Source organism: Carcharodon carcharias, chromosome 32 (assembly GCF_017639515.1).
Source record: "Carcharodon carcharias isolate sCarCar2 chromosome 32, sCarCar2.pri, whole genome shotgun sequence".
Taxonomy (NCBI): domain Eukaryota; kingdom Metazoa; phylum Chordata; class Chondrichthyes; order Lamniformes; family Lamnidae; genus Carcharodon; species Carcharodon carcharias.
The window spans coordinates 9,503,296-9,518,689 of record NC_054498.1 but is presented as its reverse complement, the minus strand read 5'-3'; the positions used below and the strand labels follow the sequence as shown (position 1 = coordinate 9,518,689).

The following is a 15,394-nucleotide window of genomic DNA, read 5'->3' as shown; positions in this document are numbered from 1 at the left end:
CTCAATGAGTGGAGGGTTTGACCCCTGTTCTGGGCAGTCCTGTCTGTGGAGAGTTCAATCCCCACACTGGACAGTCCTGTGAGTGGAGGGTTCGATCCCCACTCTGGGCAGTCCAGTGAGTGGAGGGTTTGACCCCCTCTAGGCAGTCCTGTGAGTGCAGGGTTCGATCTCCACTCTGGGCAGTCTCAGAGAGTGGATTCTGGAACTCAGCCACTGAAGTCAAGTGGAACAATTACATCCAATAGGTGTGGATGTCTGCCCATCTTTATATGGGCTGTGGAAGCTGATAAAACCCTCCTCCTGGCTAAAGCCAATGCCCCACATCAGTGAATAGAAAGATGGTTACACCCATAGAAGGAGTGATGAATCGATTCTACCACTTCACACTGTCCTCCAAGGAAATGAGTGTGAAGATACAAAGACAGGAACAACCAACAGTGGGTTCCTTGAAATGACCATACTAACTGCACCATGACTTCACTGGCTGGCCAACCCTGCGATTCCAGTTGGGCTACTCTTACCGCACTAATGACGATGAAATCAGTGCCATTGTGTAACAGCGTTCAGTAGAATGGAGGGGTTTGGCAGATCGAGCTTGTACACCTGACTCACAAGAACACAAAGAAGAGGAGCAGGAGTAGAACACATGGTCTATCGAGCCTCCTCCACCATTCAATACAATCACGGTGACCTTGGGCTTCAACTCCATTTTCCTGCCCCCTTCCCATATCCTTCGATTCCCTGAGAGGCCAAACATCTGTCTATTCCAGCCTTAAATGAATTCAACGATGGAGCATCCACAACCCTCTAGGGTAGAGAATTCCAAAAATTCACAATCCTTTGAGTGAAGTAATTTCTCCTCATCTCAGTCCTAAATGACCAGCCCTTTATCCTGAGACTGTGCCCCCCACCCCCCCGCCCTGTTTTAGACTCCCCTGGCCAGCGGGAACAATCTCTCAGCGTCCACCATATCAAACCCCTTCAGAATCTTGTATGTTTCAATGAGATCGTCTCTCATTCTTCTAAACTCCAGAGAATATTTACTCAGCCTCTCAACCCAGGACAACCCCATCACCCCAGGGACTCTTAGTGAGCCTTCGCTGCACCACCTCCGATGCAAGTATATCCTTCCTTAAATGTGGAGATCAAAACTGCACACAGTTCTCCAGATTTGGTCTCACCAAAACCCAAACCTTCGCTCACTAACGAGGGGGTAAACCTTTAAGGACATGACTTAGATGTGAAACCTAAACCTGCAGAAACGTCAAAGTCATAGTCATAGAGTCATAGTCATATACGGCACTGAAGGAGGCCATTCGTCTCATCGAGCCCATGCCAGCTGGGTCTAGAGCAAACCAATCAGTTCCAGTCCTCCGGTCTATCCCCGTGGCCCTGCAAGTTTATGTCCCTCAAGTTGCCATCAAATTTCCTTTCGAACTCATTGCTCGTCTCTGTTTTCACCGACTCACGGGCGGTGAGTTCATGAGACAAAAAGGGAATAGAAGGATATGCTGAGAGGCTGAGGTGAGGTAAATGGAATGCGCAGAAGCTGACACCAGCATCGACTAATTGAAAAGCAGAATGCTGCAGACGCTGGAAATCTGAAATTTAAAAAAAAATGCCAGAAATACTCACTTGCCCTACCCACCCCTTGCTCAAAACCTATTACATCTCTCACTTTTTGTAGTTCTGATGAAAGACCATAGACCTGAAACGTTAACTCTGTTTTTCTCTCTCCATGGATGCTGCCTGACCTGCTGATATTTCCAGCATTTTCTGTTTTGTACCAGTACTGACGAGTTGGGCCGAATGGCCTGTTCCTAAGCTGCATATTCTATCTAATTCCATGCAATATCCCATGTTCTGTCGTAGGTTCTCAGAAATTTCTGCCTTCAGCAGGACAATTTTGCTGGGTTTTTTTGTGCACGTAGGTCACTATTGAGGGACAGAGGCCATTTTCTTCTGGCTGCCACTGTTAGCATCAATCGTTCATATATTAGTTGCAGCGCTGACCAAATATTCCATTCCAACATCGCAGCTTCTCCTTCAACTTCAGAGCAGCCATGCCTGCAGTACCCAGTGTAGTATTACCGCTTCCCACTTCAGCCACCGTGTGCTCTTTCCTAGTGACAAACAAGATATGGGTATTTTCTGCTGTGAATTTTGTAGTCTTCTTAGGACTACGGTTTCCAAAGTCATCTCATGTAAGAGCTTCACCGCTGGGTGAAAGAAAGAATGGATTTGATATACGTAGAGCCAATAATGTACAGTCATTGTTGTAATGTAGGAAATGGGGCAGCCATTTGCACACAGCAAGGTACCACAACCAGCAAATGACCAGATGATCTGCTTCAGTGACATTAAGGGTTAAATATTGGCCAGAACTCTGGGGAGAATTCTCTTGGTGGTCTTCAAAATAGGGCAATCGAGCTTTAGCATCCTAATGTTCCATCTGATAGAAGGCTTTTCTGGCAAGGTAGCATTCCCTCAGTACTGTACTGGAGTGTCAGCCTGGATTTTGTGCTCGTGTCTCAGAAATGGGGCTTGATCCAATGATCTTCTAACTCAGGGGTTAGTGTGCCACCGGCTGAATCACTGTTGCCCTAAGGGAGCCCAGCCCAAGTAACATTGTATTCTAAAACAAAAACAGAAACAGAAATACCTGGAAAAACTCAGCAGGTCTGGCAGCATCGGCGGAGAAGAGCACAGTTGACGTTTCGAGTCCTCATGACCCTTCAACAGAACCAAGTAAAAATAGGAAAGGGGTGAAATAGTTCTGTTGAAGGGTCATGAGGACTCAAAACGTCAACTGTGCTCTTCTCTGCCGATGCTGCCAGACCTGCTGAGTTTTTCCAGGTATTTCTGTTTCTGTTTTTGTTTTGGATTTCCAGCATCCGCAGTTCTTTGCTTTTATAACATTGTATTCTGCAGTTGCTGCAATTCACCTAGAGGTTGTTCTATAATCGCATTTGTTAAGTTTCTCATCTGGGTGAACAATGTCCATGCAGCCAGCACCTCTGCTCACATCATCAAATCCAGCTCCTGGATTGTAACAGCAGAATCCCAGACCCAAGACAAAGCGTAACAGGCTGTACATATCACAATCAATCTACTGCTTCAAAGAGGTCAAAATTAAATGACAAAACAATTAGAGTTGCAACATTAGGTAAAATTGTACATTTCAGGAAGTTTCATTGCATCTTTGAAGCAGCTTAGTAATCTCACGCTTACACTCTACAATTATCTCCTAATCACGTGCTTGCTCATTTATGACTGTGTATTAATCTGTTTACATAAATGATTAAGTGACTAATAACTCTCACTAATGCCAATTCCTAATGGGTTTTACATTTACTGTATCATGATTAACATGCAACTGTTCCGCAGTCCCTTATCTGTCAGCCACGTGGCATGATTAGGATGTTAGCAAATTACTGAGCATAGTTCCCATTCTTTCTGACCTTGTATTTCTCATTAATAAATGACAATATGTTACTATTTACTCTTAGCTTCCATCCCTGGACAATCCCCCATGTCAAACGTGTTGCGAGCTGCTGGTAGCTAATGTTATTTCCCTCTCACAATTTCAGGGGTATAAAACATGCCTTACAGTGTTGTCAATGTTGCCAAGTTGTGAGCCTTTTAAGTTCATATCAGTAAACACGTTGGATTGAAGTCTATTCCTGATGCACCAACGTTAAACAGCATCAATTGTACATTCCCAGTACTAGTATTATTTAATAATGTGAAATCATTACTGTAATTCCACCCATGCACTTCATCACTATCTCCCTCTTAATGGGAACATCACAATTACTGAGGGACTGCTGCACTGTCAGAGGTACCGTTTTTCAGATGAGACCTTAAAGCGAGGACCTGTCTGCCCTCGCAGGTCAACATGCATGGTACCATTTTAAAGACAGGCAGGGAATTCTGACCAATATTCTTCCCTCAACCAACATCCCTATCCAACTATTTGTCTGGTTATTATCACAAGGCTGCGTGTGGGATCTTGCTGTGTGCAAATTGGCAGCCACATATCATACATTATAACAGGGACTACACTTCAAAAATTGTTTCTTTGGCTGGAAAGGGCTTTGGGACTCCATGGTCATAAAAGGTTTTTATAGAAATGTGGGTTCCTTATTTTTATTCAATACATAGGTAGGGACAGAGATAACTAAACTGTACAGAGAGAAAATTCTTATTGGAAGTGACTAAAGCAACGGGCTCCATTGAAAGCACTCTCGCCTCTGAATCAGAAGACTGTGGGTAAGATCCGCACATGGATGAGATACACGGGGAGAACTGCTCTGTCAGAAATTTTGTGTGAAGCATTTAACAGACATCCCTGTTTTTCTGTTCCATTGTTCCAGGTGAATATAAAAGATACAGTCACAGGGAGTATTGGCAATAAACATTCCTCCCTTGTGCATTGCAAGCAGCAGCAAGCTGAATAACTGTTTGGATTGTGTTGGTTGAGGGATAAATCTTGACCAGAAAAAAAAAAAATCCCTTATTCTTTTACACATAACACCATGAACGGTGTGGACTCTTACACCCACCTGAACAAGTAGACAGGGCTTTGAAGCATGGTCACAAAGCTGTCCTGGTTCCGCTGGCAGTGCAGCACACCTTCTGCACTGCACTGGAAGCATTAGCCAAGGTTATGTGCTCAAATCATGGGACTCGAACCTATAACTTTCTGACTCCGAGACTGAGCCAAGCATGCCACTTCATGCAATTGGAAGAGTTCAGGAGTGTAACAGAACCACAGAAGTCAAAAACAAAAAGCATATAGACCCTGGCGTTCTCTACAGCAAACTACACCATTCTATTGCAGAGTGGAGGTTATCTTTTCATTTCCTATGTGGAGCCTTGAAGGCAGTAAACAAAGGTTGGAGAATGGGGGACACTACAGCCCTATCTTCAACATTTGATCCTCTCTGTCAAAGCAACAGAGAACCCTTATATCCCCATATTGTAAACACTAACAGCCCTGTGGGTGTACCTACAGCACATGGACAGCTGCAGTTCAAGAAGGCAGCTCACCACCACATTTTCAAGGGAAATTAAAGATGAGCAATAAATGCTGGCCTAGCCAGTGACACCCATATCCCGTAAGTTAATAAAAAACATTCTTTAAAGGATAGTGTAGTAATCTGATGTGTAATGTATCTTTAAGACCAACGTTGTAATGTAAGATCACATGATCTTGATACCCAATAGCAGAGTAGTGTGTGCCAGCTCTGTAGTCAGTAGTCTTGAGTTAGAGTCTAAACAGTAAAGACAGAGTTTTGAGTTGTAAACACACAGGTGTAGCTGCTGAGTTCCTTTTGTAAATAAACAGGTCTACAGACCTTCTCTGTCTTGGTACCAGCTTGGTCACCCCAAAACAATCGTGCAACCAGGATCATTTAGCCCCAACAAACCAGGGCACTGGATCCAACAGATAGGAAAGTGTCTGACGCACATGTCAGAAATTGGGTCAGACCTTGAGTCGACAGGGAGCTGACTGCAAAGACAAAATAAAAAATGTAACAGATTAGCCATAATGCAGATCTTTGCAGAAACTAAATTAAATATCTCGCTTTAATATAGCAGCATTGCTGAAGAATTAATTTATTGCCAGTAGCCAACTGCTGTCAACATTAGTGTTGCTCCAATAATGAATTTGATTATAATGTAAATATGTTAAATTTAAAACAACTTTAAATAGATATTTTCCTGTTGCTGACTTTTTAAACTTCAGCTTTTCCAATGTCAAATATCCTTACTGACATCAAAACAACACACACAGACCCAGGCATCAGATGGCCTAAACAGGCTAATTAATATAAGGTTGGCATCAGAGAATCGGACAGGAAGATTGGCATGGCCGATTTCCCAGTCAATACTCAGCACAGCCACAATGCTATTGTCAATAATAGTATCTAAAGCTAACTACTAATCCACACTACTATCCCTTAACCATAACCAAACCTTAACCACCAACCTTTAACTGTCACATCAACACCCCAACGCCCTATCCTAATTACTAGCCCTTAACCTCAGCCCTAACCCCATGATAACCCCAACACCCTAACTCCAATCACTAACTCTAATACCCTAACCGTAACCACAACCATAACACCCTAACCACTAATTCTAAATCCATCCCCAAAGAGGGATGAGGGACAGCTTCTCGAAGTGGACCAGTGCTGGCTCCAGTCTAACGTCCTTGGGAAGTTCAGGAAGATTTTGGACAGACAGGAGCATTTCAAAGTGAGCCATGCTGGCTGCAGCCTCCCAGCTTGGCTAGCAGAAGAAGAGGCCACTTCCAGCCCTCTCCCAGGAGAAGACCAAGAGCTTCCTGATATCACGGCTGACTCGAGGAGGCAAAGAACCCTAGAGAAAGGATGACTGCTGTCAGCAAACAGACAAGAGACCGTCACTTCCAAACGTACAGATCAGTTTCATCCGTCCATTTGTCCAGTCTGGGACCAGTGAACCATTCTCACCTGTTAGGGGTTGTATGTCTGACTTTTCTGACTATTTAGACTATGTACCATATCTAGACCATTGCTTCCTTATAAACTTAATAAGCTACCTTAAAATCATTTATCAATTCTCAGCTGCTTATTTTGGGTTTTCTGTGACTCCCAAACTCAAAATCCCACACACTTCGACCATTTTCCAACACACTGGCAGAAAGCACGGACTCTGAAAATCTGCCCTAACATCTCTGTCACACTCAGGATGATTCATTTTTCTCAATCTTAACCCTTACTGTTGTATTATTTTTAAGTAAATTTCCTGCAACAAATAATTACCATGTTTGCTGTGTCCAGAAGATGCACGTTTCTCCTGGAATAGAGCCAGTTAAAATTGCTGTGAGGCTTACAGGCTGGAGATTAGGGCCAAACACTTCCCACATGTTTCCTTTAAAAAAATCCAGATATGTTGTATATCTTGGCAAATCCGGTAACTTTAACCATGGCGGATGAATTGATTGTACGTGGGAATCATTGATGTCACCCTCCCCAGAATTCCTGGGCATAAAGATGTTGTAGAAACTCAGGATTACAGAAGACGCACAGTTGTGGTCACGGAAATGAAGGATAGGGAAACTGAAGGAGGCAGTGAGCAGAAAGTGATGTAACAGAAGACTTTGGTACTGGAGGCTAGATTCCCCTGTTGGTTCAGCATATGCTGCTCCAATATGTTAGCCTGTGAGAGACAGAAGTCACAATCAGTCACTTTATAAACTCTCTATGTCAGCCAGGTACAATGAAGTGTTGCTGGGAAAAATGAGATCTGACTGGTAACTGTCAGGGCATGTAAACATGGCTAAAAAGCGTGACCAACTACCCTCGCATTGACAATTGGGCCATTAAACCAAAATGGTTCTGCCAGGATTGCAATTCACTTCCACGTGTAGGTTCAGTTCTGTATTGACCTGCCAAATTGAGTATCCACCCCCCACAAACATGTATCACCCCATTTGAAGGGGTAAGTTCTTGGGCACTTGGTTCCACTTTAAGGAGACATTTAGCCATCAGCAGCCAGACTGAAAGTACACCCATTAAACAATTCCAAGCGATTAATCTGTTGATGATTTTATGAATTTTTTTATCTAAATAATGAGTGCAGATATCATCATTAATGGAAACTGGGTTTAAGGAAAGAGTGACATGGTTTAGAAACTGAATTAAACATCATCGGAAGTGACTTATTAACCAGCAGTTTCAATAATTCCGAGAATATTGTGAGTGTCTGTATGTCTGTGCCTAAATATGTGTGTATGTCTCTGTCTATGTACGTTTCTGCATGTGTGCACGTGTATGCCTGTGCATATATCTAAGAGTGTGCGTACATGTATGCATGTCTATCTATACGTGTACGTTTACATATGTGTCTGTGTACATGTGTGAAAATGTGAGTGCGTACAAATATGCGAGTATGTCTCTGCATGTCTATCTGTGTCTGTCCCTAAACATGTATGCATGTGTACATGTATGCACACATCTTGTGCTTTTTATTTCAAAGTTCTCTCCTCCTTTCGTCTCCTACAAGCACTCATTTCACTGAGACACACAGGCCTCCAGCACGTCAGTCGAGTGGACTTCCTTCATGTGTGAGATTGAGAAATGAGTGTTGCCCAGAAGTTCATTGGGGAGGGCATCACAGCTGAGTCCCACTGGAGTGCAGTAGTGAGGAGGTGTTCCATTGTGAGAGGTACAACTTCAAATGAGATATAAATCAATCTGTCTGCTCCAGTTCTATTGATGGATGTTAAAGATCCCACAAGCAATGGGATGTAGAGCAAAGAGTTCTCCTGGTATCCCGGTCAACATTCATCCCTCAAACACCACCAAATATAAATGTATCCCTCATTCACTTGTTGAGTGTGATGAATTGCTGTGTTTGCCGACATAACAATCATTGGACCTTACTAAACATGGAATGCTTTGGGATAATTCCAAGCAATGTGATAAGCACAAGTCTTTTCTCATTCTTTTTGTGTAATGTTGTGCAGTCTAAACGCTTCACATTATGCTGATGAGAAACTGCTTCTCAGAAACAAGACCTGCAAAGTAATAATAAGAGGGTCATTAATGTTCTAATTAATCCATCAGCGAACCAGTGATTTTGAGCTTTGGAGTGGCAGGTCGTTGAAGAGCAGTAAGTTGAACAATAGCTCATCACAAAGCCTGCATGTGTTTAGTAATCTCAGTTTCAGTGACCAGGCCCTCTGAATATTCCTCTGGGAGTGCCATGGATTCCGGATTACCCAAAATAACATTGACATTTGCTTGGAGGCTCAGGCGAAACACACCATGCACACAGCTGTTTGAGTGCTTTGCTCAATAATGTAATCACACCATATTCACACCACAGGTTCTTTACATAGTTAAGTCGAGTCACAGCACAGAAACAGGCCATTCAGTCCAGTTGGCTTGTGCTGACATTTATGACATTGATGCGAGAGTTGGACTCCGAAGAAAGAGGATGAGAGGAGGGTGACAGCCTTTGAAATGTGGGTATGACGGAGGACACTCAGAATCAGCTGGACGGGCAGGAAAACAAAAGAGTGGGTCAGATCAAGAGGAGAAGGTCAAGAATCAAAAGGCATTGCTAAGTTAGAGAGAGGAATACGGGGAGTGGGAATGAAATCCCGACAGCCTTGTCCCAGCAACAATTGAAGGAGAAATTGAGGGTAAAAACAGAGGAGGTAGAAGAAAAGTCAGATGGGTGGATAACAAAGTGACATGGACTGAGGGAGGATTGAAGAAAACCAGAGAAGAAGCCCCACTAAGGCTCCAGTGACAACAAATAAGTGAATGACCTTCTCCCCACTCACTTCACGTAACCCTTTCAATATGTCGCTTGATATTTTTCTCCCTCATCTATTTCTCTAACTTGTCCTGAAATGCATCTATTCATCTCAGCCACTTTGTATGATAGCAAGTTCCACTCTCTGGGTAATAGAGTTTCTCCTCAATACTCTATTGGATTTATCAGTGACTATCTTACATTTACGACCATAAGTTATGTTAAGATAAAGAAGAGAAACAAGCGAATAACTAAACATTTATAAAAATGAGACTGAATGGGAGGACTGAGCCACTGGACAGATTGCGTTTGTGCCCATTTGTACAGCTCCAAAATGTTCATGTTTCTGTCCAACTGTTGTGAAGATTGGTCAGAGATCAAGGGACAGCTCCAGGTAAGGTGGTCAGCTCCTGTTTGAGGCTTTGACTCTTGCTTGATGATCAAAATAAAATGTTCAGGTGAGCCTCAGGTATATTCTGGTCTCACCCACGTGCAATTGGGGCTAGCTTTTCTAAATAAAAAAGCACACACATATACTCAGACTCACACTCTGAATGGTGGATCTCTTCAGCTGCACAGTCTCTCAGCTCTGGAATTCCCTCTTTCAAACCCCTCCATCTCTACCTCTCCCTCTCCACCTTCAAGAAGCTCCTTAAAACTCTTACCTCTTTGACCAAGATTTTGGTCACCAGTCTTAATCATTCCTTACGTGGCTTGGTGTCAAATTTTATTTGATAACACACCTGTGAAGCATCTTGGGAGGTTCTGCACTGTGTTAAAGGTGCTATATAAATGCAAGTTGTAGTCCTTGTTGCTGCTTGGCACTCACAATTGCCCATTTGGAAAGTTTTGGATTTGGGACAATTTCCTGAAGTGATTCCAGCGATTTGGGAATAGGGATTAGCGGGTGGGGAGCAGAGGATATGAGGCCCAGTCATCCTGTAAACATCGCACACCCCCTAGTGACATTCTATAGAACAGCACCAACAGAAGCCTAATCAATATCAACAACTCAATGTACCCAGTGCAGGCAACAAAGCAGGGACATTTATTAAATCTCGCATTGTCTATGAATGGCATAAGCTGTGATTTATTTCCTTCCAGTCTACTGGATTACAATAGCTCTTAGGTAGGATGCAAAGAAGGATAAAGGCTTATATTATGTAACACCTTTCATGATCTGTGGATGTCCCATAGTGTTTTACAGCCAATGAAATATTTCTGAGGTGTGGTCATTTTGTAACACAGGGAGAGATGATTTCTTCTGCATTGGTAAACCGGTAGTGCCTATGGTGTATATTTACACTCAGATCTTCAGCTGATGCAACAGACTGGAACAGTGGGGCAGATTGACAATTCTCGCTCAGCCCCCACCACCCATCAGGTAACCTTCTGCCTGTATTTGGCAGTCCCCATGAGCAGTGCAACTAATGAGAAAATGTTGATTCATTACAGACCTGAAATCACATCACAAGTCACCCTCTTGCTTGGATAGACGGCACAGAAACAGACCATTCAGCCCAACATGTCTATGCTGGAACTCAATTCCCCCCAAGAGAGTTCAACCAAATTACCTCAAGGTTAAGGGGAGATTAAATAGAAGGTGTTCAAAATCATGAGGGGTCTTGATAGAGTAAATAAGGAGAAACTGTTTCCACTGGCAGGAGGGTCGATAACCAGAGGGCACAAATTTAAGATAATTGGTAAAAGAGCCAGAGGTGGGAATATTTTTAATGTGGCGGGTTGTTTTGATCTGGAACGCGCAGTGGAGGCAGATTCAATAGGAACTTGCAAAAGGGAACATGAAGGGAAAAGCATGCAGGGCTGTGGGGAAAGAGTAGGTCAATGTGGGACTCGGTGGGTTGTTCTTAAAGATATAAGATTCTGGGGGACTTGACAAGGTAGTTGCTGAGAGAATGTTTCCCCTGGTGGGGCAATCTAGAACTAGGGGGCACAGTTTAAAAATAAGGGGTCTCCCATTTAAGACGAAGGTGAGGAGGAATTTCTTTTCTCAGAAGGTCGTTAGCCTGTGGAGTTCTCTTCCCCAGCTAGCATTGGAGGCTGGGTCATTGAATATACTCAAGGCTGAGTTAGACATATTTTTGATCGAGAAAGGGGGAGCCAAGGGTCATGGGAGACAGGCAGGAAAATGGAGTGAAGGCCAATGATTGGCAGAGCAGGCTTGAGGGGCCAAATGGCCTGCTCCTGCTCCTACTCCTTGTGTTCATTCTTTCAAAGAGCTAGGCTAAGCACAATGGATTGAATGGCCTCATTCTGCTAAGGCGTGTTGTCTTCAGAAACCAGCCCTACACACAAGCCATTTTCAAAGTGACCACTTTTCAGAATCAGTCCACGATTTTAGTTTTTAATTGCAAGTTATTACATCAGATTTCTATTATTGGTTTCAGATCCTGCTTCTTGTTTAATAAAACCCTGTGCAGAAAACAGAAGGTGAACCTGGCACCTGCTGGCTTCTGTTTTTATGCATTGTGTCACTTCCAATCTCTCAGTTTATTTTGAAAGGTTATTTTATGAATGGCAAAACTCACTACACTGGATTATGGTAATTGCAAATCAGTCTGCACTGAAATGTCCGTATGTTTAAATTAAGCTTAAATATAATAACATGTTTTAAATGAATTTGTGTCCTTCAAGTCTCTAAAATACCGAGGCAGTGATTCATTCTAATGTAATCACAAGTCTCCCCAAAGGGACCTGCCTGGTCAAAGCAGAATCTTAATTAAGCCATGTCAGCAGTATCTATGCGAGTGGCCCACTATCCATCTGTCTATCAAGGACAGAGGTCCTCGTGCAATCTAAAATGTGTCAAAATCGCATACCCAGAAGGAAAATCCAGTAAAAGCTGCGAAATGACTGGTACTGGTCCGAACTGGTCTTGTACACCTTAATGTGGAACTCCAGTTCAGACCAGGACCCAGTCCTTTTCCAAGCTTAACTGTTTTTTTTCTTCTCTGCTCTTCATGTCGTCTATCTGATGTATGTGATGCAGGAAGCAGTTCTTCATACAAAAGCTAGTGGAAATCAGGAAGTCCCTCCCCGCAAAATGCAGTTGAGGCTGGCAGAGGGTCAATTGAAAATTGTCAGGTAAAGGTGTCTGGGGTTACTGAACCAAGGAGATGGGGTTAAGATTCAGATCAGGCATGATCGTCTTTAGTGGCCAAACAGTCTTGAGTGGCTGAATGGCCTCCTCCTGTTCCAGTTTTTATACTCTATGGGAAGTGGGCATCACTAGATAGGTCAACATTTGTTGCCCTAAATACCTTCGAGAAAGAGATGAGTTGCCTTCTCGAACTACTGCAGTTCAGGTGTAGGTACATCCACAGTGCTGTTAGGGAGGGTGTTCCAGGATTTTGATTCAGTGACAGTGAAGGAACGGCCGATATATTTCCAAAACAAAAACAGAATTACCTGGAAAAACTCAGCAGGTCTGGCAGCATCGGTGGAGAAGAAAAGAGTTGACGTTTCGAGTCCTCATGACCCTTCGACAGAACTTGCGTTCCAAGTCAGGATGGTGAGTGACTTGGAGGGGAACTTCCAGGTGGTGGTGTTCCCAACTATCTCCTGCCCTTGTCCTTCCAGATGGTAGTGGTCGTGGGTTTGGAAGGTACTGTCTAAGGAGCCTTGGTGAGCTCCTGAAATGCAACTTGTAGATGGTACACACTGCTGCTACTGTGCGACGGTGGTGGAGGGAGTGAATGTTTGTGGATGGGGTGCCAATCAAGTGGCTGCTTTGTCCTGGACGGTGTCAATCTTCTTGAGTGTTGTTGGAGCTGCACTCATCCAGGCAAGTGGAGAGTATTCCATCACACTCCTGACTTGTGCCTTGTAGATGGTGGACAGGCTTTGGGGAGTCAGGAGTGAGCTACTCGCTGGAGAATTCCCAGCCTCTGACCTGTTCTTGTAGCGACAGTATTTATATGGCTAGTCCAGTTCAGAGAAGAGAGTCCCAGGTTTCCACTACATTTTGTGGGAAAGCGTTCTTCTTGATTTTACTCACTAATGAACGATCCACCTCCCATTTCTCTCTCAGGAGCTGATGTCTGTCTGTTTTTCAATACTTGATTTGTTTGAGAAACCGTTTGCTTCGTAATTTTAAGGTTGTGTCCCCTTGCTCTCAATTTCCCCCCCGCCCCCCAAGCAGAGGAAATAGTTTCTCTCTATCCACCCAATCAAATCTTTTCGTCGTTATAAGCATATCATAGGGGACAGCATGCTGAGTGAGAGGCAGAGATGCAAGAACCACCGAGAAGGAAACAAGGGAGGCAAAGAAAACAACAAAATAGCGGCATCAAAAAACAGAGAACAAAACTGAAAGCTTCCTTTAGGGTAAACGTAAAAGGAATTTCATTTTCTATCCTGTTAAGAATGCGCAACATGCAATGGCTTGTAAGAAAGACTGCGCAAGCTGCTCTTTCAACTATTTCAGATAAAGACTCCCCCAATTTTTCATCGGTCACGTGGAAATATAACAATATCCCCGCTGGAAATCCCGGATCACAGAAGATTTAAAACAACTGGAGGTTAGAAGAGAAAATAAAAGCCGGAACATTTTTTGAAGGACGATCCCAGGAGTGACAATAATGAAAATGTACTTAGATTCGAGAAAAGCTTTGGATATATAGGCTCCGGAAGAACTGGCGAAGACTCCACAAGGTTGAAGAGCTGTGATAATCGGGAGAGAAACACATCCAAAGGCTTTAATTCACCACAATCACTTCACAAACTGTTAGCTTTCCTTCCATTTGAAAGTGCAGCCCTGTCCTATCCAACGCTGCTAAGCTAAGCTAGATGTGGCCATCAAGTTAAGGGTTTTTTTTGCCCTGAATACCAGTTTGTGTCATGTTTTCACCTTCAGAGCTGACCTTTATTCTACTAGTAACATATACTCTGGACCAAAGCTTTGTTTCTTTACCACGACTCCATTTACCTTTAATTCCACAACATCTTTGGTATTTAACCTCCCTCACCCTCTAACCTATCCTTGACCTTCCCTTTTGTTCCACCCGACTCCCCCCTCCCCATTTTCAACATGACACTTCTACCGCGGTTCCAAAGAAGAGTCTTATTGGATCCTGTTTCTCTCTCCACAGATGCCGACAAACATGCTAAATTTTTCCAGCACTTTCTGGTTTTTATTTCAGGTTTCCAGTGCCTGCTTTAATATAACAGATGTTGAGGCAGGAATCATTCCAGCAAAATGATTTTGTGATAATTGTTTGAAAGCCCTAGAAATCTTTTGCAACTGGTGCAATAAAAAAGACCAATCATCACCTTTTCATTTAAATAGCAACACCTAGAAATGTTGCATTATTTAATTTTAAGAGAGGCGTAGTCCATTTCTTTAAAATTCTTTCATGGGATGTGGGTGTCGCTGGCAAGGCCAGCATTTGCTGCCCTCCCCTAATTGCCCTTGAACGAAGTGGCTTGTTAGACCATTTCAGAGGGGCAGTTAAGAGTCAACCACATTGCTGTGGGTCTGGAGTCACATGTAGTCCGGGCCAAGTAAGGATGGCAGATTTCCTTCCCTAAAGGACATTAGTGAACCAGATGGGCTTTTCCAACAACCATTAAGAATTTCACAGTAACATCATAGACAGTAGCTTTCAATTCCTGGTTTTTTTTAAAAAACTGCCACGGTGGGATTTGAACACATGTCCCCAGAGCATTAGCGTGGACCGCTGGATTAGTCCAGTGATATTACCACTGCACCACCATCTCCCGTTATATGTGATGCATGCACCAAAAGGCCAGTGTCCATCGGAATAAATAAAGGTCAAGGAAATTCCCAAATTCAAATGAACTCCAGCCAATGTGCAGTAATACAGCATCCTGCTAGCTCTCAGGAATATCCTAATGTGCTTCGTAAAGGGGGAGCTATTTGATAGTTAGTGACTGTTGTTTTGTACGCAAGCCCAGCTAACCATTCTGAATGCTAAATTACAGGCTGCAGAAAGAGCTAAGCAGTCCCACAATGAATGGATCAAAGAAAAGCTCTGCAGTTCTCTCATATCCAGTCGAGAATGATTGTGGTCAATCAGGCAACCAGCAGAAAGAGAAG

The 15,394-nt window shown here is 43.3% G+C and overlaps 1 protein-coding gene across 1 annotated transcript in view; it reads right to left on the bottom strand.

The window, feature by feature from the left end:
- The window catches only part of ccdc33 (coiled-coil domain containing 33), a 312,770-nt gene that overhangs the window by 73,699 nt on the left and 223,677 nt on the right, over positions 1 to 15,394 (bottom strand). Inside the window, exon 15 of the mRNA XM_041178215.1 lies at positions 4,566 to 4,648. Within this exon, the coding sequence (XP_041034149.1) occupies positions 4,566 to 4,648 (83 nt within the window). The remainder of the gene's footprint in view (positions 1 to 4,565; positions 4,649 to 15,394) is intronic.